General features: G+C 38.9%; 1 protein-coding gene across 7 annotated transcripts in view; it reads right to left on the bottom strand.

Moving 5' to 3' along the window:
• Positions 1-27,747, bottom strand: part of DNM3 (dynamin 3) — a 533,160-nt gene that overhangs the window by 324,268 nt on the left and 181,145 nt on the right. For all 7 annotated transcript variants that reach the window (XM_069478342.1, XM_069478346.1, XM_069478347.1 and 4 more), the window contains exons 9-12: positions 26,594-26,661; positions 23,213-23,351; positions 8,699-8,785; positions 3,363-3,433 (exon numbers count right to left, since the gene is read on the bottom strand). In XM_069478342.1, the coding sequence (XP_069334443.1) occupies positions 3,363-3,433; positions 8,699-8,785; positions 23,213-23,351; positions 26,594-26,661 (365 nt within the window). The remainder of the gene's footprint in view (positions 1-3,362; positions 3,434-8,698; positions 8,786-23,212; positions 23,352-26,593; positions 26,662-27,747) is intronic.

The raw sequence follows: 27,747 nt of genomic DNA, 5'->3' as shown, positions 1-27,747 counted from the left end.
AATATTATGTTTAAAATACATACAATTTAGGACTTTTTTTTAAACAGGAAAGAATGACAAATTAAAACCCTTAAGTCACAAGGAAAGTTGATGTTTTCTTCTGAAATACTGAACTTTTAGGTTCAGAAACTATATTATACTTGAAAGACCGGGCTCTTAGAAGCCAGGATGTTCCAAAGCAAGCCTAGAGCAGCACTTACTGGGACACATTACACATGGTACATATCTAACAAATAACTGAGAAATGGAAAAAAAAGTTCCACGTATTCAACATGGCAGAATAAATTCTACAGCAAAAAGAATTTTGAGATGTCCTGAACAGTAATATGAAACTAAATATTACATTAATCTAATTTTAGCAATTTGTTTTCCTTTCTTAAAAAATTTTTTTACAACAAAAGTCATTGCAGTTGAAAAAGATTATGTTTGTAAAATACTACATACATCACCATCCTATAAATCTGAGATGCAGTCCCCTCTCTCTTTTGGCAGCTCTCTAAAAATCTCATGAAACAAATGCCTATTTTTCACAACCCTAGATCTTAATTATCTATTTTTGGAACTTAAAAATACTTACAGAATTGTCTTCAAATATGGCTTGACTTTTCTTCCGTGATGGAAACAGCATTCTTGCCAACTTTAAAATTTATAGCTATAACTACATTTTTTATTTTTTAAAAGCACAAAAAAATACCAACACCCTTCAAAGTGATTTTGAGATGAACATTTCATCTTCATAATTACCCCATGTCACACTGAAATGTACTTCAACTCATCATACAAATGGAAAGGACATTTACCTCTGAGTCTCAGACCAAAATACCTCTGAGTCTCAGAACAAAATACTACATTTGGAGATAATGATATTAGTAACTAAAAAATATTCCAGTGACAATCACACTTACATCATTAAAACCTTCATTACAAAGTAAAATGGTGTATCTAGTAATTAAATTCCTCTGTGTGTATGTGTGAGTGTGTGTGTAGAGAAACAGAAAAACTGACTCTAACTTTTACAGACTATGCCACAGTTTTCCAAAGCATTTCCACATAACTTCATTAATTTGATCTTCCAACAATCCTGAAAGGTATATGAGAATTATTTATTATTCCATTTGATAGATCAGTAAACTGAGATACAGAAAGAATAAGCTCCTTGCCAAAAACCAAAGCTTATCAGTGGCAAATGCTGGAAAATAACCCGGATTGCTGACTCCCAGACCAGTCCTTTGAAAGCAGGTTAAAGTGTGCAGTTTATTTTAGAGGAGAAATGTTCAAATTTGCTGGATTTCTGAAGCAGTTTTAACAATGCTGCTTTTTTTTCTCCCCGGCATGGTAAGGGTGCATGGTCTACCTCACTGCTGAAAAGACAGAGGCAGTGATCCATATTGCAGTGAGATTGTATCAAAAGACTGTGTTTGAAAGCATTAAATTTCAAAAATTATATGTCTTTGAAAACCTATAAATTGATATAATCAATATAAAACTGTAGTCCAATAGCTTCTAAGGTGGAAAATACTGAAATTTGCTGGGAAAGAAATAGACTCTAGCCCATATATCTTGTTGGTTTTCTGTTTTGTTTTGTTTTAAAACGTAATCCAGGAAAAAAATATTTTAAGAAGAATATAAAGGTGAAATTTAAATTGAAACACTGGTTATACACTATGTTCAAACCTTGAATCTTTCCAGACAGATAATGACTTTTTCTACATTTCCGCCTTGAATTGGGACCCCACAACAAGGCAGCATTGCAACAGCCTTGTCACTGGTAAGTTATTCAGTTTAGATTTCCATCTGTTATATTTTCATAAGAACCTAACTGGCATTTGTAATCCATAAAAAATCAACATTAAAGGCAGTATTACTGTTATTTCTAATGGCTCCAGGATTGGTTTGTCTTTTAAACTCCTCAAAGAAGCAAAGTAAGAAGTGTCAGTTTAAATTTTTACATATGTTTCTCTATACTTTTCAATTACTAGCCAAGCTCCTAAAAGGCAAAAACAATTTTTCTTTTTCTTCATTTTTCCCCCCATGGAGTAAAGCTTTGCCCAGGCCACCTGGAGTTCACTGATGTGAAGGAAACCTGTAAAGAATTCTCTGATGCCCCTTCCACAGCTAGGGACGAGAAGGGACTTGACAGCTTGGGGGATTTTGCAGAAGAAAACAAGCAGTGCAAATGATGACAGTCACAAGGGCTAGGAGGGAAGGGGGTACGTCTGTGTGAAATGCCTATGCAGCAGATACCTACGGGGACACTGGAGTCGGTGGCATGGCTGCAAAGACAACCAGACAAGGGCGCATATTTCTAACTGGGTTCTAACAAGTTTACATGCTATGGACAGAAACGGTTGAGGAAAACTAACCTACCACTCACTCACTGGGTACAAAATGTATTGACACCAGTGTGTAGGCTATCACAACTACAGCCAAGCTTAGAATGATATAATTTTCTGTTGGATAATTGGGCCTTTCTCCTTAAAACATGCCTATAAATTTCTCAGGCCACAGTTTAGCTTAGGTCACATTGTCTGCACATTTGTTTCTTCTAAGTCAGGGTATGTTAAAACAAATTAAAATTTGACATTTGGTGGTGTTTTATTTTTCCCTGTTCTTGACTATCTAGTTCAAGTGAAAGTACATAAGTTCTTTTATTTTACATTTTATATAAAATAGGCTTTATATTATATACTTGAAGTTGGAACCACTTACATGCCAAAAATATATCTTAGAATAAGAATCAAAATTCTTTAAATCAAAGAAAAACTGGTTCCAATAACAAGCAGGGAAAAAACAGTGAATTCAAGGTCTTAAAAATGACAGCGTCTATGAAGAATTGCAATATATGGACAAGCAAATATAAAGTGTAAATACTTTAAAGAGAAGAAAATGCTCATCCCAATAGATTACATCTAAATTCACAAAGGAAAGTTTTTTTAAAAATAGGACTTTATATTCTCATTTAGGAAAATTAAAATAGCTTATATTCTCTGAATTGTACTTGATATTTCAAATTAATATGAAAAATTGTTTCCAAACAACCAAACAAATTTTTAAATGTGAATTTGTTACTGCTTATCTACAGGAGTTCAAGTACAAAGTGCAGGTCATCATCCAAAAATAATGAGTATCTAAGACACATATGACTTCATATGCTGAATAGAGCCAACTACTTTATCAAAAGAACAATAAATACCCCTACCACATGGCCATGGGGCCCAGACCTCCTAAGGAGGTAAACTCAGAGTTAACCTTGACACAGACTGTACTCTCAAAAGGTGGTGGAATTGTAGTAAAATTTCACAATGTTTGTTCTAGACAAACCAGCAGGAGGAGTGCATGCGACAATCAAGGGTTTCACGTACTTTGCGAAGCCAATGAAGTCTTCGTGGTTGGTGTTGATGTAGGAGACTTGAATGTCAATCAACAGCAGTACCTGTAAGTTAAGGAGAAACACTTCAGTGAAAACTCATCTTAAGAATTTTCAAACATTAGATTCAATAATTGCCCACAAATGATTTACCTTCATTTAATTTTTAAAAGGATGCTTCCATTAGAAAAGCTACATTAATTTTTCTTCATTAGACTCATAATTTTGTACTCTAAATTCATAAGTTAAAAATCTACTTTGAAGGTAAGTCTAAGTGCCACATGAAGAGCACTATAGTTATAGGCATGCACTATTTGCTAATTTCACACAGAACCTAGAATTATTCTATTTCTCTAAAATGTAGGCATAATGTTCAAAAGAAGAGCAAGCATGTATAAACAGACATGTGGCAGGAAGGCCAATAAGAGGCTGCTCTGAGCTTCCTGCTTCTGTACACACCCTAAATTAACCACAAAGTAGCAAAATCACCTCTTGTTTTTCCTCTCCTTTTCTATTATCTCTAAGCTCCCTAGGCATCTTACCAACCAACTCAAAAAGGCAATATACAAATGAATACAAAGCCTCCTTGAGATCAGTAAGCTTCATCAGTAAATCAAAACATCAGTCAGTTCTCTGCTAAGATATCACTTCATCAGAGGGATCTTCCCTGCCCATTCTGTCTAAATTATTAATAATAATATTATCTTTTTACTCTCTATCATCTTGCCGGCCTTTTCTTTTGTAGCACCACCTCTAGCTGACATAGCAAGTTTTTGCACATTCCATATACAGCCCTCATCTGCTGTCTTTACTGCCACATCCCCAGTGCCTAGAATAATGCCTGGAACATCACGTGCATTCAGTCAAGATTTGTGAAGGAATAAACTGAATGCATGTCCCAGCCAACATGCAAATACTCTTATCATAAGATACTTATAAACTGTAAGTCAGACATTTGGGAAGTCCCCCTGTGGAAAATATTCCTCAATGGGGGGATAGAGAGCCTGAGAGAGAACAAGAAGGGAACAGAACAATGGGAAACTATAAGAAAGAGGGTTTTATTCCAGCAGTATTCAAAACTGAGCTCCTCCTAAGTTTCCTTTTGTTCTCCGACTGTGCCATATCTCTTTCTAGGGTGCTGAGATTTGATTGGGAAAATAAAGGACTCAACAAATCTCTGTCTGACTACCTCCCGAGCTCTGCACTTTGACTTTGTTGAATAAACTTTTGATGACCACAAGGAGTATTTTTATACTGCCTCCCTTCATTGAAGGTAACATCTGAGTGCACGGAGTCCTGATGGTAACAGTTCGTAGACACAGTCTACACAATGCTCCCCAGTGGGTACCTCCTTGGGAAAGCTTTCTCTGATCCTCACCTCCTAACCTCACCCAAGAACAGGATGGATCATGCTATTACTTTTAGTCCATACACCATAATTATATATACTGCACCCTATACTTGAATTTGTATAATTATATAATTTTTTTGTGTGTGATGTTTCTCTTCCCTGTGAGACTGTAAGCTCCATAGAAGCAGGAATTATGTCTTGTTCACCCTTTCGTCCCCAGAGCCTAGCATGACACACATGATAGGTGTCCAATAAATATTTGTGGCTTTCATTTTGTAACTATCTACCAGGCTTGAAAAACTTAACTTTAAAGGGAACAATTTATTCCCATATAATTAGTATACAGCCACTTATTATTGTTTCTTACTCAATACCCCGTGCTATGGGCTCTGAGGTTTTGCCTTTGTGACTAATCCCCACCAGTCATCTGACCAAATCTTGCTGAGAGTCACAAGGGGACCTGCTAAAAGAAGATTTAAAAGATCACTCCAAATCCACTCCCATTACCAAAAACAAAGTCAAGGCACGGGGGCTATTGGGTCAGTAACATCATACTTGTATGACAAAGTTTCATATAGTCAGATATACTTTTGTTTCATCTCTTGAAGAAAACTGAAGAGTTAGGAAGAGTGATCATTGTGGATTAGCTGTAGTTTTGCCTCTATTATCCCAACAATAAAGCCACATTCCACTAAACGTTATACTACCAAATCCATTTGGCCAAGAGCTTATACTAATAAACTATAATATTTAAGCACAAATTGTTGCCACCATAAGGAACAAAATATCTACATAATTCTCAACATTGCCAAAGGTTGTCAAGAATGTCTTGGATGTTCACACACATTAAGTTGGACTGCAATATAGGAAAAAAGTGGAAAAAAATAAAGCTATGGCTGTTCTCATTCATATTCCTGGAAACTGGGAGTCTGTGTTCACTCTAGGAAAAGAGCCAGGTCGCATGTGGGAGATGAAAAGGAAAATAGTCCATTTTTTTCTCATTTTTTCACTTTCTCAGAGTTTCCCACTGTCTTTTTCACCCACAGTTCTTGCATATTTAGTTGAAGAAAAGGAAAGCTATCCTGGTCGCAATAATCCTGCACAAAGTCAACCACTTCACCACACAAGTTCACGTATGGAAGTACCTAGAGTAACAGCTGGCACACAGAGATATTCAAAAACCCTTCAAGAAAAAAGCTCAGATAGATTTATGGGTTTGCGTATTTTTAATTCTGAAGACTTTTCCCCCCACAAAGCTTCCAGAGTGGAGGTTGGCAGTAACTCTATTTTTTTTTTTTTTTTCCCAGAAGGAAAACTACAAGAATGTCTCAAAACAGTTCAGGCACAGAGACCTGAGGAAACAGGTCACTCTCTCTGATCAGATACTTCAAAAGGACCATGTTGCCCAAGGCAGCAGAGAGCTCAGAATTGAAATGTGAGACCTATCCCAAATGACATGTTCACATTACCACCAGCAGGCATGTTTTTGCTGTGCCACACAGGTCCATATTAGCGGTGACCACTAGTAGCTTCTGCAGGAGGGTGACACCTGTGGGACCAGGCTGCCTGAGAGTGGCCTCAGGAGGGAGAGGCCTGCCCCTCCCCTTCTGCCACACTTGGGGAAGGAAGAAACCACTGTGCCTGAGTTGCAGATGGAAGTCGATTTCCCCTGAAATCAGGAAAGACGAGTCTTCCTCCTATCTGCTGTGTGTCATAGCTCTTGGGAACAACAAAAACAACTAGAATTAATTAAGAACTAAGAGCTATATTTGGATTACTTCATTTCATCCTCACAAAATGCCTATGAGGAATTATCTACCATCATTGTGCCACTTTAAGATGAGGAAATTGAAGTGTCAAAAGATCAAGTAACTTGTCAGTGGTTACACAGAAAGTAAATGGTAGAGCTTGAATTCAAAGGCAGGGAGTCTGAGCCAGGAGCCCACGATCTTAACAACAATGCCAGGTTTGAACAAGTCATTTTGCCAAAGCAAAAATTCTAAAACACAAAGTAGGAAGAAGTTATCAACTGACTTAGCTGTGATCACAAAGATGGTTTAAATAATAACCATATTGGTGTTTTTAATGTCATTTTTCTGTAGCTTCTCTAAGAGTTCAGTAGGATAGCTTATCATCTGAAGATCATAAAGACAATGAAACAGAAGTTAGCTCATTTACTCAAGGTCAGGAGCACAGCTGATTCCTGAGAACCTAAGTTTTCTTGGCCCAGGAGCAGCCCAGACAGCAGATGGGGGGGAGAAGGAACCTCCGTCCACGGGGCTGTATATCTGGCCCTGGCCTTGACGTCACAGGCGCTTGAATTAATATTGACTTGTTTATCTCAAATAAGTCACAAGGCCCATTTTCTCCACTTTTGGCTATTGCAGCCATCCAAGAGTGTGAAAGTTGAAAAACAAGTAAAAACTATAAATAGTGGTTAACTAACTTTCAAAACATAACAATAAAAAAGTAGTAACAGTGAACCCCCCAGCTCAGGGAGAGGAAAGGCTGTGACTGGAGTCACTCACGAATGCCCCAACCTGTGGAGCCTCCATCCTCTGTCCCTCCACCCGCCCCACAGGCACACTCTGGGGGTGCTGTGCCTCTCTCCCTGGGGTTCGTTCCACTCTCTCTTTTATTTCATTTTTCTCCCATTACTCCCCCGCCCCAACGCACTTGAGAATCGCAAAATCTTAGAATGCTAACTTACAGAGGCTTCCAGAGATCATATAGACCAACATCCCAATGTTGTACATGAGAAAACAACAGTCCAAATAAGTGATTTTCACAAGAACATGCTGTTATTTTGTGGAGAACACATGGCCTAAGTCCAGTGTTCTCTCCACAACATCACATGTGCAGCTGTGTCATGGAATTCAGAAGTATTTAAAAACCTTTGTTTTTTTCCCCATTGTAACGTTTTATAAGTAACTAAGAAAAAACCCACTTAAATGTAGGAAGCTTTTATCATTTTCATTTAATCCTTCACATTTCTTAATGAATTATCCTCACTCGAAAAATCATCTTTCTAAATCACAGAACTAGGATTAGAAGACAATCTCAAGGTCACTCCTTACAAACCATATATACTTACAAAATAGTCAGAAATGTTTAAAAGAGCAGTTCTTAAATTTTTTTCAATCATAGGTTCTGTGGATAAGCTGATGAAAAGCTGTGTCCATTCTTCTCAGAAAAAAATAAAAACACTAAACATTTTGCATAACATTTTAGGGGTCTGTGAACCTGCTAGAGCCTATCTGCAGGGCCATTAAAAGTTAAGAACTCCTGTCTTAAAAAAAATATGGAATGTTTCTGGATTAGTGGTTTTCAAAGTAGAATGTTTGCATCTGATGATCCATGGAGTGTTGCAGAAAAAAAAATAATGGAACTCATATCACTGTTTTCAAATTTCATTCTTCTGAAGGCTTTATATTTGTTTATATATTTTTTTTTTTTTTTTTTGAGACAGAGTCTCACTCTGTTGCCCAGGCTAGAGTGAGTGCCGTGGCGTCAGCCTAGCTCACAGCAACCTCAAACTCCTGAGCTCAAGTGATCCTCCTGTCTCAGCCTCCCGAGTAGCTGGGACTACAGGCATGCGCCACCATGCCCGGCTAATTTTTTTCTATATATATTTTTAGCTGTCCATATAATTTCTTTCTATTTTTAGTAGAGATGGGGTCTCGCTCTTGCTCAGGCTGGTCTCGAACTCCTGAGCTCAAACGATCCGCCCACCTCGGCCTCCCAGAGTGCTAGGATTACAGGCGTGAGCCACCGCGCCCGGCCCTATATTTGTTTATATTTTTAACATACAGAAGATATTAGTATAGTAACACATGTACAATTCATTAATGTAGTTGTCTGCTCCACTACATTTTTTTCCCATTAAGGGATAGGCTGGCTGCTGGAGACCACCTGACAGCATTAGAGACACTTTCCACTTCCCACAAGCTCCCTGCCCACCAGGGAAATTCTCTCCTTACCTGGTCCTTTGTCTTCCCTTCTCGCTCACGAATGTGGTTAGCAACAATCCTTTCCGTTTCCTCGCAGAGTCTGGGGAAGTTTGCCAGCTGTCAAGGAAAACAGATTTGAGTGTTAATACTCAAAAAGTTATACTACCAAAAAAAGAAACAGAGATAAATTGTGTTATTTTACAGATGATACTCATTACAATTCTGGAAGTGAAGTATCATGAATTCCTAAAGAAGAATGTCAGAATGATAGAAGAAGTTCCACAAAATATCATGAGAAGTAAGCTTATTATCTGAGAGGAAACACTGCAAAATCCACAGGGCAATTCCCTAGAAAGAAAGCAGACCCCTAGATACCACCTAGTTCTATGCACTGCAGAGTTGGCACTTAACATAGTTCAAAGATAAAGAAGATGGAAAAGAGAATAAAGAAAAGGATAATGACTAACATTTATATAATATAGTACCTGCCATGTGCCAGGCTGTACAATAAGGACTTCATGAATTACTTCCTTCAATATTCACAGCAATCATAAAAGATGCATTTAACTATAATATTAACCCCATTTTATAGAGGAGGAAAGTGAAGCAGAAGAGGTCAAGTAACTTTCCCAAGACTAAACAGCTCATAAATGGTGGGTCCAGGATTCCAACCCAAGTCCTAGGAGTCCAGAGCCCATGGTCTTGTCATTATTCTTTGAAGATGATTCATTCCATGAACCACAGACTATTCTAATTTTTTTAATTCTCCCCTAATAAATGAGCATGTATACATTTTTTGCAAAACTATAGAAATAATGCATGTCAATCACTTACCCCATCTAAATTATACAGGTAATTATTAAAAACATAGTTTACAAAAGTGAGTGGATTAATTACAGTTGTTTTCAACATAAGGAAGAAAAAGGATCGGTTGCTATGAGGATGTTTAAGGAGCCCTACTCTAGAAGGAGGACTGAGTCAGGCAAAGGTGTGTGAGAACAGCTGCGGGGAAGACGAAGCTTGCCAGGGAAAGGAACATGTGTGAAGGCATGGAGGGGACAGGGGCACCGAGTGGCAAAAGAAATAAAGGAAGGTTAGTATAGAACCTAAGGAGGATGATCTTGAGACAAAGCTAGAAAGGTAGACAGGGGCCACCTCAGGAAAATCCTTGCAAGCCTGTTGGAGTTCTGGTACTGAAGCAATTCAGAAGGAAAGTAATGGTGACTTCCATTGGGATGGCAGCAGTGGAAATGGAGAAAAGTTGACACACCGATGGCTTGTTCCAGGAAAAGATTAATTCCAATTAGAATTTTTTCCAATAAATATTATGTTGGCAAATTGCTATAATTATTTTTATAAGACTTATTGTAGATGAAGGTATACTGATATTAGCACATTTTTAAATTTGAAGGGGTGTCAATGCAAACAATCTTTCTGGAAAGCAATTTGTCAATACATATCAAAAACCATAAACACACACACACACACACACACACACACCCCAACCTAATTACCTCACAGGATTCTGAGCTAAAATAATAAGAACATTCATCACAACATCAGTTGGATTAACAATAATGAGACAAACAAACAAAGGTATAAACCACCTAAGTATCCAGTGTTCAATAAATTAAGGTAGATTCCCTTATGGAATATAATGTAGCCATTTGAAATCACATTTTTAATAATATCTAATAACATGGTAAAGTATTTGTGGCACTAAGTGAAGAAAATCAGGATATTAAATATATAATATGATTATACATGAGCATAATGCTATGGTTTGAATACTTGTCCCCTCCAAAACTCTAGTTGAAACTTAATCCCCAATGTGACAGTATTGAGAGGTGGGGCTTTTAAGAGGTGATTGGGTCATGAGGGCTCTGCTCTCGTGAATGGACTAGTCCACTCATGAATTAATGGGCTATCATGGGAATGGAACTGGAAGCTTTATAAGAAGAGGATGAGAGACCTGAGCTAGCATGTTAGCAAGTTCAGCCTCCTTGCCATGTGAATGATACCCTGCACTGCCTTGACATTCTGCAGAGGAGTCCCCACCAGCATGAAGGCCCTCACCAGATGCGGTCCCTAGACCTTGGACTTTTCAGCCTCCCAAACTGTAAGAAACAAATTCTTTTTCTTTATAAGTTATCCAGTTTTAAGTATTCTGTTATAAGCAACAGAAAATAGACCATGGCCAGGCGCAGTGGCTCACACCTATAATTCTAGCACTCTGGGAGGCCAAGACAGGAGGATAGCTTGAGCTCAGGAGTTTGAGACCAGCTTGAACAAGAAAGAGACTCCATCTCTACTAAAAATAGAAAAAATTAGCTGGGCATGGTGGCGCATGCCTGTAGTCCCAGCTACTTGGGAGGCTGAGGCAGGAGGATTGCTTGAGCCCAGGAGTTTGAGGTTGCTGTGAGCTAGGCTAATGCCACAGCACTTGCCTGGACCACAGAGTGAGACTCTGTCTAAAACAGAAAAAAGAAAAGAAAATTGACTAAAACATAAACTCATACACACACAGTTACACACCACCATATACCTTTGATCTCTATCAAGGATATAGCCCAACCTTACAAATGCACAAATCACTGTGCACACCAGTTTTATAATATGCATGATGCCCATTAGTGTCTTAGCAAGATAACTAACTGCAGTACTTCATGGAACCATCATAATCACAAGATGACATACAAATGTTAAATCTCCTAATGCTGCATGCAAGTCTACTGTCTGTGTGTACAAAAAGATCTGCACTGGCCGGGCGCGGTGGCTCACGCCTGTAATCCTAGCTCTCTGGGAGGCCGAGGTGGGCGGATCGTTTGAGCTCGGGAGTTCGAGACCAGCCTGAGCAAGAGCGAGACCCCATCTCTACTAATAATAGAAAGAAATTATATGGACAGCTAAAAATATATATACAGAAAAAATTAGCCGGGCATGGTGGTGCATGCCTGTAGTCCCAGCTACTCGGGAGGCTGAGACAGGAGGATCGCTTGAGCCCAGGAGTTTGAGGTTGCTGTGAGCTAGGCTGACGCCACGGCACTCACTCTAGCCCGGGCAACAGAGTGAGACTCTGTCTCAAAAAAAAAAAAAAACCAAAAAGATCTGCACAAATACTACAAAATGTTAACAGCAATAACTCTTTGAATTATGCATAATTTTACTTCTCTGCCTTTTCCAAACTTTTCTACAGTGGATATAGAATACTTTTATGACAACATCATCAAAACATAGAAACCTTCCTTAGTTTGGCTGTCTTGCCTTAGCTGCATTGGTTACTTCAAAAATCACAGCCCAGGCCAGGTGTGGTGGCTCACGCCTGTAATCCTAGCACTCTGGGAGGCCAAGGTGGGTGGATTACTTGAGCTCAGGAGTTCGAGACCAGCCTGAGTAAGAGCGAAACCCCGTCTCTACTAAAAATGGAAAAAAATCATCTGGGTGTGGTGGTGTGCACCTGTAGTCCCAGCTACTGAGGAGGCTGAGGCAGGATTGCTTGAGCCCAGGAGTTTGAGGTAGCAGTGAGCTATGATGGTGCCACTGCACTCTAGCCTGGGCAACAGAGTGAAACTCTGTCTCAAGAAGAAAAAGTCACAGCCCAGTGTCTCTTCATGAGGTCACTAATCCCTCCCTCACTCACTAGCACTTTTAATCTGAATCCTGATGTATATGCTCATTTGAGAGCTTATTTATGAATTATTGCAAGATAAAAATGGAGCTTCCACTTCCCATTTTGGAAACATTCTCTAGGGAAAGCTCTATCACTCCAGAATCCCTTTTGACACTCTAAGAATACTGCAAGCTATTTTTTTGTGAGGCTTAAAAAGCCTTCAGAGTGTGGAAGGAATAGCTGATCAATACCAGTCCTTCTTCACTATTGTAAACCTGAGTAGTATATCTGGCACTAACCACTAGCCTGCCCTAGGCCACCTGAGCTATTGTTGCTCTCCTGAACTCAGGTAGCATCCCAAGCTATCAAGGGATGCTTGCTTTTCAATGCCAGCCACATTATTATAGACTCACACTGCTTCAGAGAAGTAACTACACAAGCAATAGTGGTCTACCAAGGAGGAGTGGGATGCCTTTAACAACATTTAGGAAGTAAATTCCAACAGAAGGTTATTTTTAAAGCCACCAAAGAGTGGCAATATAAATATTTATTCAGAAACTAAATACTTGACGACAGCTGAAGGACCCCAGGCCAGTACATGGCCATCATTAAGTCAGAAAAAGGCCAAAATGACAAGAGTATCCCATGAAGTAGAGACATCTAAGAATGCCTCGAATCTACTGGCTTTGGCAGGAAGATTGATTTTTATGTGTGTGCCTGCGTCTCCTGACCTTCCCAAGCTTACTACCCTGGGCTCAATTTTACCAGGAAAGGAACCTGACAGAGCCATAATTTTGTACCTACAATTAGGTCAACTGGGAACTCGATCAGCCCAAATAGTCAATGGAACAAAAGAAAAGGGAACATACTAGAAGAACTGCCCTCATGGAGGGAAAAGAGGAAAAACACTAAAGAAGACACCACGCCATGTGAGACCTAGGCATCTCTGGAAGGCAGTAATAAAACTGGTCTGGTTGCTAGCTGGTTGACATTGAACTGGTTGTAGGAGTGCAAAAATCAAAACCCTGATTTTAATTGCTGGCTCTCAAATGTAAAACTCTAGTCTCAGTTCTTCTTAAGGTACATATAGGAAAATTGCAAAAAGAAAAAAAAAGTCCTGGCCAGATGCGGTGGCTCACGCCTGTAATCCTAGCACTCTGGGAGGCCAAGGCGGGCGATCGCTTCAGCTCAGGAGTTTGAGACCAGCCTAAGCAAGAGCGAGACCCTGTCTGTACTAAAAATAGAAAGAAATTAGCCAAACAACTAAAAATAGAAAAAATTAGCCGGGCATGGTGGCGCATGCCTGTAGTCCCAGCTACTTGGGAGGCTGAGGCAGGAGGATTGCTTGAGCCCAGGAGTTTGAGGTTGCTGTGAGCTAGGCTGATGCCACGGCACTCTAGCCCGGGCAACAGAATGAGAGTCTGTCTTAAAAAGAAAAAAAGAAAAAAGAAGAAAAAAAATCCTACTGACATTCGAAACAGTTTCTGAGTAGGCTTTCTAGCACTCACTTCCCTAGCTCATTCAAAGAAGTTCCAGCTCGACGTGTGTGGCCCTTCACTCAGCTTTAAAACATAATCAGGCCGGGCGTGGTGGCTCACGCCTGTAATCCTAGCACTCTGGGAGGCCGAGGTGGGCGGATCATTTGAGCTCAGGAGTTCGAGACCAGCCTGAGCAAGAGCGAGACCCCATCTCTACTAAGAATAGAAAGAAATTATATGGACAGCTAAAAATATATATAGAAAAAATTAGCCGGGCATGGTGGTGCATGCCTGTAGTCCCAGCTACTCGGGAGGCTGAGACAGGAGGATCGCTTAAGCTCAGGAGTTTGAGGTTGCCGTGAGCTAGGCTGACGCCATGGCACTCTAGCCTGGGCAACAGAGTGAGACTCTGTCTCAAAAAAAAAAAAAAAAACATAATCAACTCTGATCACTCAATTGGCTCCTTCACCTTTCTTCTGTTTCTTGTTTATGGTACAATCACAGTTTCCTCAACCATTTAAATCATTACAATTTTCAGTCTCTTTTGCTCTGGATGTCGAATTAAAAGACTACAGGTAGAAGAATATGATTTTTTTGTAAAAATCACCAAAATTCCAATCATGTACGTCTGAATAATATTGATCTAGAAGGTACCATCTTTAGATTTTATTCTCTGTTGATTTTTTAAATATTCTGTAAATTAGTTTATATAGGATCAAGGAATTAAGGTGTTGCTATTGGTTACAATAATTTTACATTCCTAAATTTATACCGCATCTGTAATTCATTGGGCAGCTGCTATCACCCAGCTCTATGTTCAGTTTATGTTGTGCAACCTGACATTAAAAACCTCACAGTCTCAAGTAGCAGATTGACTATATAGTCATACGAGAGAAATATTTTTTAAAAAGGAAAAACACAAAGAAATAAATGCCTAAACCTGCTATGAGAAGGTGTCTGAGAATTTGATGCTCACATAATAGTGAAACTTCCAGTCAAAGCTGTACATCTATTAAATGGAAAATTACTTCTAAATAGCTTATTGTTACACTGAAATTTCATTGAATTACAAATTACAAATTGAATATTCTTAAATAATAAGGAACATTCAATGGAGAGAATACAATACATATGACTATAGGAAACAAAACCTTTAACATTTAATTCTAAGACAAAAATTTTAATTATATACTTTCTTATAGAAAGCAGCAAGACATGTTTTAATAAAGTCCAATATATTAAATATTATTTAGGGTAGTGCTTCATTATTTTGGTGGGAGCCTCAATATAAAAATTTAATTTATGCATGGACCATATTTTTCCCTAGAGAAAAAAAAAAATCACTCATAAGACATTTCTATCAAATAAAACAAAAATTACACACTTATAAAATTTATTAACAATTAATCATAAAAGCCATGCTATTATGTTTCTCTTGAAACAGCCACGAGACCAGGCAGATTCCTACAGCTTCAAGAATAACAAAGCTGATGCCTCTAGCAAAGACTTAGGTTATTAGGTAACCATTTGTTCATAGTTCCATACCAAATATCACTAAAAAAAATAAACTAAAACCAGAATAAAATTTCTTCTATGCACATCACTTAACTTGACTGGTTTGGCTGACCTAAAGATACAGGTTCTGTTTTTATCAAAAAGCTATAAACCTTCAAATGTTGGCCACTTGCTACAAACTGAGTAGCAATTATAATTCATAAAAGCATACAATAATTTTATACCATTTCCTGTGAATTAAAGCCCACCCTAAATCCCTAGTAATCCTTTATTTGTGCAGGGCATAATGTTGGATTTATTCATGAGATGAGAAAATATTCATCTGGGCACAAAACATTTGCTATGAGAAAAGAAAAAAACAGGTACATTCACAATGGTTATCGAAGATGAGAAGCAATTCTAATGTAAAGCAAACAAGAAATGGTGAGTTTCTTCTAAATTACACAGGGGTGGGTGGGAAAATTCTTTATGAGGTGCTCTGGATGTTAAGAGTAACATATAAGAAGTCTAGGAAGGCCTCAGTGATGTTAGCAGAAAGAGGAAAGGAGCCAGATTCCAACCAGGTGAACTGGGGTAAAGTGGTCAGAGAGAAATAAATAGTGTTCTTCTCCAGGTGGGCAAATCTCAAATCTGGAAACCTCAAATATTTTCTACAAATAGTAGAAGAAATAGTGAGGTATGTGATGGAAAAACTTTTAAACAGAGAAATGAAGAGAACTGTAGTGTCATTAATATTTGTCAAATGCTAAGGAATAAAAACAAAAAGTCCAAACTTGGGTGAATTAAAACTGAAAAATAGTCAGAAGAGGCACGGTGTCTTATGTAAGTGATTCAGAAAACATCCAAATAGGAGGTCAGAGTGGGTTGACATGTGGCAAACAATACCTGAAAGTCATAATCAGGTTTCATCTCTCTCTTCTCAAGTTTATCTCTGGTAGACATATTAATATTAATGAGAAGCTAAAATGGAAGAAAAATCAAAACAGAAGGTAGGAGGAAAATCACGGGCCATGAAAATTACAAATTAAGAGTCAACTATAAAGATTACAAATGCTTTAATGAATTGTAAGACTAAAAGGTGAGATTTCTATCCCTTTAAAGCCAAGTCCCAGGCCAGAATTCCCTATAATACCCAATAAAAGGTTCAACCCTTAAAAACTAGCCTGATGTGAGGTCTGGGTACCAAAGTCTGCTGCATGAGGTAGCAACTACATGCTAAGCACAGCACAGAGTTTGTTTGACAGGACAGTCAGTCATTGGAGGAAGTGAAATGTAAGTCTTTTTATATAGCATAAAGACAACAGCACATCTGGACCTAAAAGAAAGTCTTATTTGGGTGTAATGCTTTGCAACTATTCTCCTTCATCCTCCTTCACCCAAATTGATCATTACCTGCCAAGTCAATGACACATGATTCATTTATTCTTTCCATTATTCATTCAGTAATTATTATTGAAGGTCTGGCTATTTTAGGGGTTGCAAATAAAGTGATGAGCTTAATAAACCAAGTTCTTACTCTCATGGCTCTTACATTGCTCAAGGCCTCTTTATTATCCTACAACATTTAACAGCAAAAGACATATACAGTATAATTCATGCAGTCATATGCATTGCAAAGATAAATAAAGTTTCCTAAGTAGATGAACAGTAGGGTATGTGTGTTAGTGTGTGTGTGAGTGTGCATGTGTGTATATTTAGGAAGAGGGCTGTGCAACTGTAGATAGGAAAGTCAGAGGAAGACTCTGATCAGGGGACATTTGAACAGAGACCAGAAGGAAGCAAGGGTCTGGTCATGCAGAGCATTTCCAGCATCAAGAAGGAGAAATGCAAAGACACTACAGTCATGTTTCATTGGCCTGTTGAAGAAACAAGGAAACCAGTCCAGCTGGAGTGAACTTGCTCAGGGAAGGGGCAGAAGATGAGATGAGAAGTGGGGCCAGATCATGTAGGGCCTTATAGGACTTTGGATTTGCTTGTTTAGTTATGAGCATTCAGGACCAAATATTTATTTACCTAACGTGACACAAAATTCAGCATTTCTTCTAACAGTACTTTTTAATGGAAAATCTTTCCCTGTATTTCTAATAGCCAACTAAGGTATCCTTTTTTCTCGCAAAACCATTTTTTTTTCCTAAGCAGAAAAAAAAAATCAATTAATTGGTATGATGGCGATCCAAGAATGTGGTTTCCCAAGAGGCCATTAAATGGCACAGTTGCTAAACTGTGGTTAAAAAAACAAGTTGTTCCTCTCAGTGCTTCCTGAAAAGAACTTCAGCACCCTGTGACGATGCACTGGAGGAGAGAGAGGGTAAAGAAAAGCAGCTGAAAAGCGATGCCCACCACAAAAATCCTGAAGTTGAGATGTCCCTGGAGTGACGCCAAATAGCTCATAGAGTTCTAATGTTCCTGTCTTGTCCTCCAGTGCCCCAGAGACAACAGTGAGAAAATATCTGAGAAGAAATGCATTCCCCCGGGTTAGAAGTCTAGCTTTGTGCTTTGTTGTTTGAACACACATAAATCCCATATGTTTTTCACTGATGTTTATTTATGTGGCTTAAGAAAAAAAACAGTTAAAGTTTTTGCACATAAGGCATCCAACATGAGGAGTTGTAAATGAAAACAGTGCTTTAAGTTTATATATATAAATGCTATAAGAGAAATATACATATATATATATAAATACAATATAGCTGGAATAGCTCTACATTTCCACGTTGCCTGGGGAAGTCTTGGTTTACTCCTGTTACTCCAGTGAAAGTATTAATAGCACCCCCTTAAAATCTCCTGCATTGGACAATAAATTACACAGTCACCTTTTCTATGGCTCATGTTCAAAAGGGGGCAAGTAGTAAAGCCCCAGCATACTCAACTCTAATTAGGATTGTTATGCTTTGCAAAAGATTTTAATTACGCCATTTTTAAAATAAAAGAAGTTGAAGGCAGACCTAATGAGGCCAAAAGTCAAGAACATCAAAATGAGGTATAAGGAAAAAAGATACATGTTTGAAAGAAAACCTGCCTAAATTTTATCATTTTAAAAGAAATGATTAAAATACTCTTTTAAAACCAAGTATATATTTCTTTGGCCTTGAGGTAACTTTAGAACATCTGAAGCGTTAGTTAAAGAACATCTAAAGTGTTAGTCGGTAATGGGAGATAGTCACATAAACAAATCACAATGCAGAATCGTAAGTGCTATGATGGAAATAGGACACCACCTGAAACACCGAGAAAGGAGAAAGGAGAGAGACGGAGAACGGACTCACAGAGGCCCTCCAGGAAGATATTAAGGAAAAGACGATAATTGAGCTGGACCTGAAAAACGAGAGGGGATGGCCAGGAGAGCCAGGAGGGAAAGGGAGATATTCTAGAAAACAGGACTCAGATATGCAAAGGCCAAAGGCAGGAACAATCTGGGGATAGGGCAAATCATTTCCGATGGCTGAAGCAAGCAGTGTGACCATAGATGTAGCTGGAGAAGTATTCAGAGAGCAGACGGTAAAACTAAATACAACCCAAATGATTTGAACTTTATTCTCAAGGCTCGGAGGAACCATTGAATAATTTTAAGGATATAGGCAAAATATAGATCTGTATTTTAGAAAGGCCAACTTTGATAGCAGTGGGGAGGATGAATTTGAGGTGACCAGACTGGAGGTAGAAAGATCAGTTAGGAAGCCACTAGAGTGATTCAGGTTAAGAAAAATAAAATAAAATAAACATTTAGGGCCTTAGTCAGGAAAAAGCATAGTAGTAGCAGTAGTCTATAGACAGTTTCTGCAAAGAGGCTTGAGCTGAAGGTATAGATTTGGGAATGGCCAATATTTTAAGCGGTAGTTGAACTACAGAAGGTGTCATCTGCCAGGGAGAAAATATAATGAGACAGGAAGGAAACCAGGAGCAAGCGGTGTAGGACTCCAGTGTGGAGGCAGGCAAAGGCAGACAAACTTGAAGGAGGTGGAGGAGGAAATCAAGAGAAGGATGGAAGAGAAACCATGAGAGAGGAGTGTCAGCTTCAAAAAGAGGATAGAATATAGCATCGGAGATAAGAGTGTCCATTAGATCTGGCAGTCAGGACTCTGGCTGGCCTTTGCCATAATCATTTCCATAGAGTGGTGGGGTGGAAGCCAGATTTCTGCTGAGAAGTTTGCTGGAGACGAGACAGTAAAGATAACAAAGCATAAATTATTGTTTTCCCAAGAAGTCTGGCCATGAAGAGGAAAGAAATAGGGCAGTAGATAGGTCTTTGTCACTGCTTCATTTTAAATCATGACAGACGTAAATACATTTATATACTGATTTTTTTTATGTGATGGAGAAGGTGATGATTCAGGAAATAGAAGAATCAAAAGAGTATTTGCCCTGGGGAGGTGAGAGTACAGGAAGGAAGCCAGCTTTGGTCAGGGGTCCCACCTCCCCCGAGACGGAGACAAGGAGGTAGGACAGCTGTGAATGCAGGTACATTTGGGGCTTAGAAGAAAAGAATCAACGTTTTCATTTATGGCCCCTACTTCCTCTGTGAAATCATCATTGAAAGTGAGGATGAAAGTGATGAGTGTGACTGGAAGAGATTGTTAGTAGTTTAATGTCACTATTGTGGAGAATACAGGAAGTCATGAATGGATAATACACTGAAGCACTTAAGATCAGACTAAGGCAGAAGACTGAATATATTGCAGCACCAATTCACACAAACGGCCAATTATCTCCAAGCTCTTCAGGAACCTGGGAGAAAGGGAAATAAAGACAAATGGTAAATTTTATCAGCCTTGGAGTTTCATCAGGTGGCAAAGTTAATCCAAGCAGAATTGAAGTCATAGATCGGAAAGCTAAAGGCAGATGTGCGTCTGCTCCACCCATCCACCAAAGGTGCTCGGAGGTTTAATGACAGAACAGGACGTAACAGGAGGCTCCACTTTAGCAGCAAGTCCCAGACACATGTCCCTATCTAGATCCACGAGCAGTAAAGTGGACATTAAATTTCAAACTTTCAAAATAGAGCTCTTCTATTAATTTGCCAATTGGCTTAAAATCCAAAGAGGGCAGGAAGGGGTGATTAGTGTTTTGCAAACCCTAGATTTAGAGCTTACAATTTCTTGGTAAAACATTTGTTGATGATGATAAGGGCTAGAAGAGGTCATGGAAGTGTGATTCTAGCATGGACTGACCGGAGAGCCACTGGAGCCAAAGATCTCAAATGACGTAGCTGCTGGGTGTTGGACGTGATCTCTACATGGACACTGAAGTCTTCCAAGTTGAGAGGGAATTTGGGATAGGGAGGAAAAATGTAAGCTGGGTCCTACAGGTCCTGATGAACGTAAGGGAGTGACCAGGGACTTGAGGGGAATGGTGAATATAAGGAAAGGGGTGGCACAGCTGGTACCACCTTGGCCTTCATGGAAGATTTTTACAGGAAGGTGAAGGAATGGTGCTTGGAAGCCATAAAAGAAGAAGTAGGCAAATGTCATGCCTGATCAAGGACCTTAGATATTTCTGGTTTAGGCCAATAAATATCCTTCACTGAAGAAAGCTACAGGGTAAACAATAACCTCAGGGCAAAAGCTAGGTTTGATTTTATTTATTTTATTTAAGGCAAACTATAGACTGTTTAGAGAAGACAGTAAAAATATGCACATATAGGAGACTGATCTAGGGAGCATAATAGAGAGGGAGGTTCAAAGGATGGAGAACAAGAATAGAAGCCAAAAAGTGTCTGGGAACAAGCTGTCTCATCCCATGCCATCGGAACTGACTGTTGGTTTTCCAGTAAGTCGGATAAAATGGAAAATGATAAAAAAAAAAAATGATTCATACATACCATAAACACTTTATATAACTTAAAACATAAATGTACACACATGTGCCAATCTTTTGATGTACGGCCAAGGGCTGCTCTCTGCATATGGATCTGCTGATTGGAGTTATGCATCTTCTGTCTTACATAAACCACATCCTTCATCTACCATTTCCAGTTTTGCTTTCTTTCAAGTGGAGAGAGAACCTGAAGACACTTGTGAAATCATCAATGCAGAACCTAGCTAGATTTTTATAAACCCCCTTCCCAAACACACACTTTTTTTTGCCATTATACTGCCTACACCTAGTCAATAGCAAAGCTTCTGTAGCTAACATTTATCACATCTTTTCAAAGCATTCAGCTTAGTTTTCATAGAAATAAAACACAAAAGTCTTTTCTGTATTTGATCAGCTTACTTACTCTTCATTTAAAGTATCTAATTAAAATAAGAAATACACTGGATAAACAGGTTTGAGGGCAAACACAACTGAGCCTCGTAAAAAAAAAAAAAAAGACAGGTTAATTGGCAGGAACAAGAGTACATGGACAACCTAAAGAGAAGCCTTCTGGCTGAGGGTGGCAATCCTTATGGTCAATGGAGAATGCAGTATCAGTTAATCCTGTAAGTCAGATAAGAGATCAATTAAGAGAGCTTTAAATGTATAGGTAACAAGATAGGTTGCACTTTGAAGAGTAAACAAGGACAGCAGGAATGTCAAGTATTACTAACTGGCTTCAAGTTTCCAAATGGAGAGCCGGTATAAAGATTGATTTTTTCTTCCTTGTGTGCATTCTTTTCCCTGTCCCTCCATCCTTAACTCTTGTGGCTTTTTCTGTTTTGGAGAAGAGAGACTAGGAGTTTAGGGAACAACGTGGAAGAATACAGAGCTCTAGAGAAGGGGTCTGAACCTCCAGAGTTACTTCTAGCTCCCAAATTAGTTCCACTTCCTCCTTTTCTTTTAGCATTCACATCTAGCAATTCAGCCTGCTCGCTTCTTTCTCTATGTACATCTTTTCTTCACCTGGGCTTTTCTGCCAGGTAACTGGGGACCCATGTTCATATTCATTCTCTGTCTCTTTCATTCTTTCTCTTTCTTCTCACTGGTTTTTCACAAAGATTACCCCGAGTAACCATATGTAAAGGGAAAGGTAACAAAAATAACAAAAACAGAAGTATCTACACTTTGAAGAAATGCTCAAAATACCAGTGTTAACTGTCATGGGGAGGCCTACCCTACCCTAGGCATCATTACCAATCCTCTTACATTTTCTACTACAAGGTACCCTTTTCATGTTACAAGGAATTCAGCACACATCCTTCATATTCCTCAGTGAGGCGTCCCCCAAACTGGGAAGTCTCTCCCCATCACTCTACAGCAGAGATTCGGTAGATACTCAGGGTAGAGAATGCTGGTTGCTACTAAAGTGGTGATTTATAGACCAGCCACCATTTACTGAGCACTTTCTGTGGTTACAGTGTGTTAGGTGCCCCATAGCATCAGGCATCAGCTTGTTTCAATCCTCACTGCGGTGTTGGTATTATTATCATCATCTTCCCCAGTTCAGAGATAAATTAACAAGACTAGATGGATTAAGTATGATGCCTACAGTCATAAAGAAAGTAAGTATCAGAACCAGGATTCGAATCTGGCTCTAAGGTAATTGGACCTCAGAGGCTGGGCTCTTAACTACTATACTGCACTGCCTCTTCTCAAAATGCCCAGGCTCAAATGGAATTCATTTATAATTTAGAATTTTCTTCCCAATACACACAATATCAACAAGTGCTTCTCCTAACAATTACCCTCATCCATGCACCATAGGAAAAATGAGTTTGGTGCATTCACCTAAAGTCATGTTTATCTGTTTAAGACTATAAGAAAAAATATAGCTGACTAAGATATACTCTTTGTGGTCTAGGCAACCCCATTTGAAATGATAGAAGACAGTATGTCTGCCCATCATGAAAGCAATTCCCACTCAGTACTTTCCACAATCCTTCCCCTTGGGCAAACACACAACATTTATGATGAAGTCAGGCAGGGGTTGCTGTCAGGGAAAAAGAACCACACAACGAGATAGGAAAGGTGGATAAACCAAATATTAACAGTCCCTTGCTGGAAAGTTAAATCATTCAAACTTACTTTTTTGGTACACTTCTTGACGGTGTTGATTAATTCTTGTATTACCAAGTCTACACTCTTCAAGGAAGGCCCTTTCAGCTTTACAATCTGTTTCTTGACTATTGCTTCAAATGCCATGTCTGGAGTAAACAACCCTGTCCTGAATATAAGAAAGAAAGTAGCGCATGAGATTGTAAAGAATTGAGTAATATTTCATGATCTTTTGAAAAATGTTTAAATTAACACCCCACTTAAATTAAGCATGCAATAGACCAAGTTTAAAAGTTATGGAGTGATTTGTTCTACCCATAGCACCATTATATCATTATTACTGCTAAACCATAACAAGTCCCCACCTATAGATTAACACTGGCTAAAAACAGGGCCCAAAATGTTCACATGGCATACAACATGACCTTTAATGAATATTTAACTGTGATTTATCTTATCTCACTGTTTCAAAGCAATAAAAAGAAATGCTACAATATTTCTATTGTATCCTAAACTTAAATTCCTATTTCTAAAAGATTCCAAAAGCAGTCTTCTCTTGCCCTTTGTGGAATAGCAAGTGAGCCTCACTATTTGTACACTAAAATGGTGGAGTTTCTGGACTATATGATTTATTTTTTCCACAGAGCTATATTACAGTGAACTTGGTGGTTCCCAGCCTGAGGTTCTGGGCTGCTAGAGGAAGAAGATGGTAAGAAGATCCAAGAGTTAATTTCAACATTTCAAGGTGCCTAGATTATGAATTTACAAAAACTATAAATTATTACCAAAATAAAAAGTACCTTCCTTTTGGCTAGAATTAATTTAAACTTTTGTCATAATAATGTTTTTCTTATGCTGAGCAGGAGCTCAGGGAAGCCAATATATGTGTGTGTGTGTGTGTGTGTGTGTGCGTGTGTGTTTCATAAAAAGTGAAAATGATTACTCAAATTTAAACAAAAGATCAACAGAGAAAAGCTACAATAAGAGGGACCCTTGAATGCGGAGCGTGGGCCACGACTAAAGCCTTACGGGCTCCAGGCTTCGGCACTGAGCCCTCCCCCTTCCTAGGTGCTTTTCCCCTCCTTTCTCATCTCTCTTTATCTGATTAACTTCTCTTTCTTCAATACTCAATGCTACAGTACCTCTTCGAGGAAATGTCTTTAACGCTTACTTTCCTTATACCAGCTGGACTCAACATCCCTTCTCATTTACTTAGCACCCTGTGCTCACCTCTATTTCTATTCTAATGTAGTGTGATTAAGCTGTCTGTCGTAATTTCTCCACATTGGGTATCCAATAAAATCCAAATCATTTATTCTAATATGAAAACTTTTCCACTGACTCTAGTCTTCCTTTGTAGTTGTTTTCCTCCCTCTCCTTCCATGCACCCTATGTTTCAGTCAATCGCCTTTATTCATACTAATATTTTATGTCTTTGCCTTTGCCTATGATAGTCATTTCATCCTTTCCACAGTTTCAGCCTGTCCAAATCCCACCAGTGTTTCAAAACCCAGATCAAAAGCAACCACTTGCCCACACTCCTCTAGTCTTGCCCTTGAGGAGGTCTTCCTTCTCTGAACCTCAGCATTTATTCCACATTGCAGTCATCCAGGCACATATTTTAGTCCCATTACTATCCTAGTAGGGAGAGTTGTGATTCTATTTATCCCCACAAGGACTGCCTCAATCCCTTGCTCATGGCTGGCTCTCAGTGTTAGCAAAACAAGGAAGAAAAATAAAACATCTCTTCCATCAGGCTCTTCATGCAGAGATGGTTTCTACTACTCAAATATAATGGAATCAAATGGGGAAAAAAATTTTCAAATGAATTATATTTAAGAGCCTAAATAATCACACCATTAGTAGGTACTATAGCCAGGACTTTATGCATATTACAGAAAATTTACCCTAGAATAATAACAACCAATCTCTTCTGTTGGTATGCATATAAATCAGAAATCTATAATTCTGAAGTACTGAGCTTTTATAATCAACAAAAATGTACCTGTTAAGGAGTTTTACAAGCCAAGTAGAAGCACCATATTTGCTTTTGAGTTGAGTTAAAATACTTTATGACACAAAAAAATGAAATTTGGTTCCACTGGATTTATCAGGTAAACATGTTCAAATACTAGATCTGCTCAGCTAAAGAGCAAGATAGTTTTTACACCAAATGTATTCTGGATTTGATGGAGGAGAAATAAAATACAGAACTTAGAAATCCTGTTGATAGTAAAAGAAAAACATGAGATTTAGCTATAAATGTTTTCTCCTTTTCACTTTATAAACTCATATTTACCCATAGTATTAATATTTGAGACTTACAGGGTTTTTTCCAACATACCTCAACTGGCCTTTTGGCAAATGCCAAGCCACAACTGACAACACACAGGGACATCTCCTGCTTGTGAGGGAATCCATGAACTAGGCAACCTAAGTTTTATTACCTTAATTCAGGATGCTTCAATTTAACATACACTCATTAAATTATGTTTAGCCTCTGTGCATGAACTCAAGAAATGTGTTTTAACATAATTTTTTCTTATCATAATTCTTCAGAGAAAGTATTATGAACTGAAGGTTTATGTTCCCCCTAAAATTCCTATGTTGAAACCCTACCTCTCAGTGTGATGGCATTAGGGAAGTGGGGCCTTCAAGAAGTAATTAGGTCCTTAGGATGGAATCTTCACGAATGGGATTAGTGCCCCTATAAGAAGAGGTCTGAGAACTAGCTCTCTTTCTGACATGAGGGCATCACGAGACGTTGGCAGTCTGCAACCTGGAGGAGGGCTCTAAGCAGAGCCCCACCATGCTGGCACCCTGACTCAGACTTCTGGCCTCCAGAACTGTGAGAAACAAATTTCTGTTGTTTATAAGCCACCCAGTCTGTGGCAATTTGTTATAGCAGCCTGAACTGAGATACACATGTCCACATACACGCACGCACATGCAACACAACACACCTGGGCCTGCTGAAATCATTCTCTCCACAGGCAAGTTGAACTCAAAAGTAAGCACCTTCATTAATCTTTTCCAGTCTTGCTCCACAACTCCAGTCAAAATTAATTTGTCCTTTCTCTGTGTGAGTAATGATTATTTACGAGCACATCGGGCCTCCCTCACTAAAATGAAAAAGTCCCTGGAAAACAGAGCCAAAGGCTCATCTGTGAATCCCCTGTTGTGCACAGTGTGGGCTATGAGTGCAGAGAGCATTTTTGCTTTTTTTAATTGGAAAAAACTGACTACAACAATGCAGGAAGTTATCATGAAATGCAAAACTAGGATTTCCCATTTCTTACTCCCACCTCTGTATTCTGTTCAATGATGAAAAGCTTACTTTACCAGCTATTTATAAACATTAATTTTCTTATGGTAGCTTGAACTGAAGACAAGAAAAATGTGAATACTTGCCTGATACCATGTATGTTTTTGATTGCATAGCTTATTTCTCTTCGCAATTCTTTCTCATTGAACTCCATCTGCAGATGCAAAATGAGCCATGGTTATGACACTTAATTCCTTTGAGTAGTAATATTGTTGAATATACAGAATGAGAATAACTTGACTTAGTTATTAATAAATGGATACTCATGTCTTTCCTAACCCAAACCCAGATGGTCAAAACATCTGTTTATGTAAAGTTCAAGGCAACATAGAACACTAGGGATTTCTGGGAGTTTTAGTGCAGCGGATTTTAACTCTAGTATAGATACAGAGTGCTATGCATAAAGCGTGCCTTCTGGACATAAATCTAGCCACTCATTTGAAATATCTAATTCTTCATTCTTATGCTGAATACAGTACATCTGAGGGCAAAGGCCAGTACATAAATGAGGGTGTCACCTGATGTGCAGCAGCAATACAGCTGTCCCGAAATTAACAATGGCTGTCTTTTGTCCCCAGCCATTTTAACCACTGGAGCACAAGGCCTCTTTATAAAAGAAAATTAATATTTCACCAAGCCAACACAGGATAGATTGCTGCACAAATATTTCCCAGAAGTCCTAAGAACCGTAAATCTGCTTGGAAGTGGGATCAAAGTGTCACAGAGCTTAGCCCTGGGAGGGATATCCAGGGAACACTGGGTTCAGCCCCTGACTTCTGAGACTTGGCCTCTGCAGCATCACCGTCTGTCCATTTTCCTCCTCACACTTCATGCCGTAGGACGATGAATTGCTTTAGGTATCTATCCACACCCTGTGGCCTCACAGCTCAGAGCTTTTATTCCTCCCTTTTTGTCTGGAACATCCCCTTCTCCTACCCCAGCTCTTCCTGCTTAACTAGCTGCTCATCCTCCCCAACTCAGCTGGGAAGTCTGGCTTCCTTACACATTTGGGCTGCGACTTAAGTCTGTGGGCTGTGTTTCCATAGCACTCTGTGCTGAAGTTTATCACTTTACTTAGCACATCTTAATGAAACTATCTATTTACCCATCTGCCTCCCACACCAAGACATAAGCATCCACCTCTTTGTATGCGAGGCAAGTAGCACAGTCTCCAAAACTACTTAATTGCCTATTGGGCATTTTACACTTAGCATGTCCAAAACAGAACTTTTGATTCACA

This window comes from Eulemur rufifrons, chromosome 8 (assembly GCF_041146395.1).
Source record: "Eulemur rufifrons isolate Redbay chromosome 8, OSU_ERuf_1, whole genome shotgun sequence".
NCBI classification, from domain to species: Eukaryota; Metazoa; Chordata; class Mammalia; order Primates; family Lemuridae; genus Eulemur; species Eulemur rufifrons.
Note: the sequence above shows the minus strand (reverse complement) of the source record. Positions and strands in the feature narration are given on the sequence as shown.